At 33.9% G+C, this 2,584-nt stretch overlaps 1 protein-coding gene across 1 annotated transcript; it reads right to left on the bottom strand.

Annotated features, from left to right (window-relative positions):
* Positions 1–244: 244 nt before the first annotated feature.
* LOC120146379 lies at positions 245–1,116 on the bottom strand. Its single transcript, XM_039159962.1, has 3 exons — positions 1,103–1,116; positions 619–1,031; positions 245–531 (listed from the first exon to the last, which is right to left on the bottom strand). The coding sequence occupies exons 1-3, from the start codon at positions 1,114–1,116 to the stop codon at positions 245–247; spliced, it is 714 nt and encodes a 237-aa protein (XP_039015893.1).
* Between the last annotated feature and the right edge of the window lie 1,468 nt (positions 1,117–2,584).

The following is a 2,584-nucleotide window of genomic DNA, read 5'->3' as shown; positions in this document are numbered from 1 at the left end:
ATTTTTCGGGAGCTCCCCCGTATTTTAAATACATATATTTTGGTATTGTATAATATTTGGATATTATTGTTACTCTTTTGGGGAAATGTTTTAAAAAATGGTTAGCTACTTACATGGTTATGTGTAACATTGTAGTCCATCATCTTTCGGGTCGAATCAAATTAGGGTGTTTCATCCATACCGAGATCGAAGTGCCCTCGTCAACCTTCCAATGCAACCCTTTCAGCAACAGACCCTTGACGCTCTAAATACTACGCCACATATAAGATGGATTCACCCCTAGCCTCGAACTCAAAAAGTCCCCTGAAGAAAAGTACTTTTCCTGGATCAACCTTCCAACCAGAGAAGAAGGGTTAGCAAGAAGACGCCACCCTTGCTTAGCAAGTAGAGCGATATTAAATTTCCCCATTGCTCTAAACCTAAGCCATCCATCATCCTTTAAAATACATAATTTCATCAAAGAGAACCAATGGATACCTCTCTGAGCCTCTGATTTCTGCCACCAGAACCTTGCCATGATACTCTCTATTTCTGTGCAAAGCGTTTAGGGTAATAGGAAACAGTTCATCGTAAATAGAGGCAACGTTTGGAGAACTAGTTTTATAAAAACCTCCTCACCTCTAATCGAAAGGACTTTTACACACCAGTTGCGAACTCTTCTTCGAAATCTATCCAAGATAAGCAAAAGCCCCTTTTTTATTTCGGCCAACAATAGAAGGAAGACCCAAATATTTTCAGGATTCGTCTCATTCATGACTTCAAGCACTCTTCTTACATCACTGCGATTTTCATCACTGATATTGGAGCTGAAAAAGATTCCAGATTTCTCAAAATTAATCATCTGTCTGGAACTCTCACCATAAACACGCAACTCCTTGATTCGCAAAGCCACCCGAGCCTTAGCTTCCCCGAAAATAAGGTCATCATCTGCAAACAGAATGTGTGAAATAATAGGAGTTGGCCGATTTAGTTGAACCCCATGGAAATTGCCTCGCTCAATAGCATCCCGAATCAAAGCTGATAAGCCCTCACTACAAATAAGAAAGAGATAAGGGCTCAACGGGTCTCCTTGTCAAAGACCCCTTTGAGGTTCAAAACTTGCCTCCATAACGCCATTGAGAATAACTGAGTAGGAAACAGTACACACACACCTTTTAATAAAAGAAATCCACATATGCGATAACTTCATTCTTTCCATAACCGCCTAAATAAATTGTTACTCCACCTGATTGTCGTAACCGGATTTTATCCGGGCACGAAATATTAAATTTGGCGGGGAAATTGATGTGAATGAATAATTTTGAAAATAATTTGTGAGTCGCCATCGGCCTTTTGAATCAGGTAGGTCGAATACCTAAAAATTATCTTTTAAAAGAGTTTTTAAGAAAACCATATTTAAAAGATGAACTGATCTGCGTTTTATAACCAAAAATTCGTTCTTTTTAATAATAAAAAGGGATTCGTGGTCGGTTACGTTTAGGGAAGGATTAGCACCCCTACAACGCCCAAAATTGGTACTTTTTAATTATAAATTGTCTCTATTATTAAAAATTAAAAAAATTCAAAAATATATTTAATTTATATCCTATTATTTCAAAATTATATAAAAAATATTTATTTATTTAAAAATATCCGAAAAGAACTTCTAGGTGCCTTAAGACAGCTCTTTTCTTTGATATTGATAAATATTAATTTAAATAATATGGTTTACTTTTTAATTTTAAAATATTAGAATAGGACATCCAGTTGTATTAAGACTGTCCTTTTTCTTCAATATTAAAAATAATATTTAAAAAAAATACTATTTATTATATATTTATAAAATATTAATAAAATATTTAATAATATAATAAAATACAAATACTACTAAAAATATATTTAAAAACAATAAAATAAATGAAAACATATAAAATAAACGAAAAATAAAATTAAAAATCTAATTCATAATTAATCTAAATTACAGGGATTAAATATGTTATTTCTTTATTGGTGACTAAAATAAAATTATCTAAAATTTGGATATTAGAATAAATAAATTAAAAATATAAACTAAGGATTAAAATATTATTTATTAAAATTAATGGATTAAATCTGTAATTTATCCTAAATATATTATTTTAATATGAAGGACTAAATAATTAAATTAAAATTCGAAGACTAAATTAAAAATTATAAATTCAATTTAGTGACTAAAATGTAAAATTTACAAATACGAAGGATTGCGGACGGGGTTTAACTATTTCATATTACGCACATAGTCCTTCCCGAAACGACGTCGTTCGGGAAGGACTATAAGAGTCCAAATCGGCTGGCCCGAAGGGCCAGCCATTTCATTTCTTCTTTCTTTTTTTTTTCTTTCTCTCAAACAGAGAGAAGAATTCTCTGTCTTCTCTCTAAACTGAGAGAAGCTCAGCCGGCCGGCAGCCGTTAGCCGGCGTTCATCCGCCGTCAACCACCGCCGCCGGCCACCGTCAACCACCGCCGCCGGCCACCGTCTTCGGTGGCCGGAAAATTTTTTTTTTACATCTAAATGTAGATCGGACCGTCCTAATGACGGTCCCGATACTTTTTCCCGTAAACGACC

This window comes from Hibiscus syriacus, unplaced genomic scaffold (genome assembly GCF_006381635.1).
Source record: "Hibiscus syriacus cultivar Baekdansim isolate YM2019G1 unplaced genomic scaffold, ASM638163v2 tig00110925_pilon, whole genome shotgun sequence".
Classification (NCBI taxonomy): Eukaryota; Viridiplantae; Streptophyta; class Magnoliopsida; order Malvales; family Malvaceae; genus Hibiscus; species Hibiscus syriacus.
Note: the sequence above shows the minus strand (reverse complement) of the source record. Positions and strands in the feature narration are given on the sequence as shown.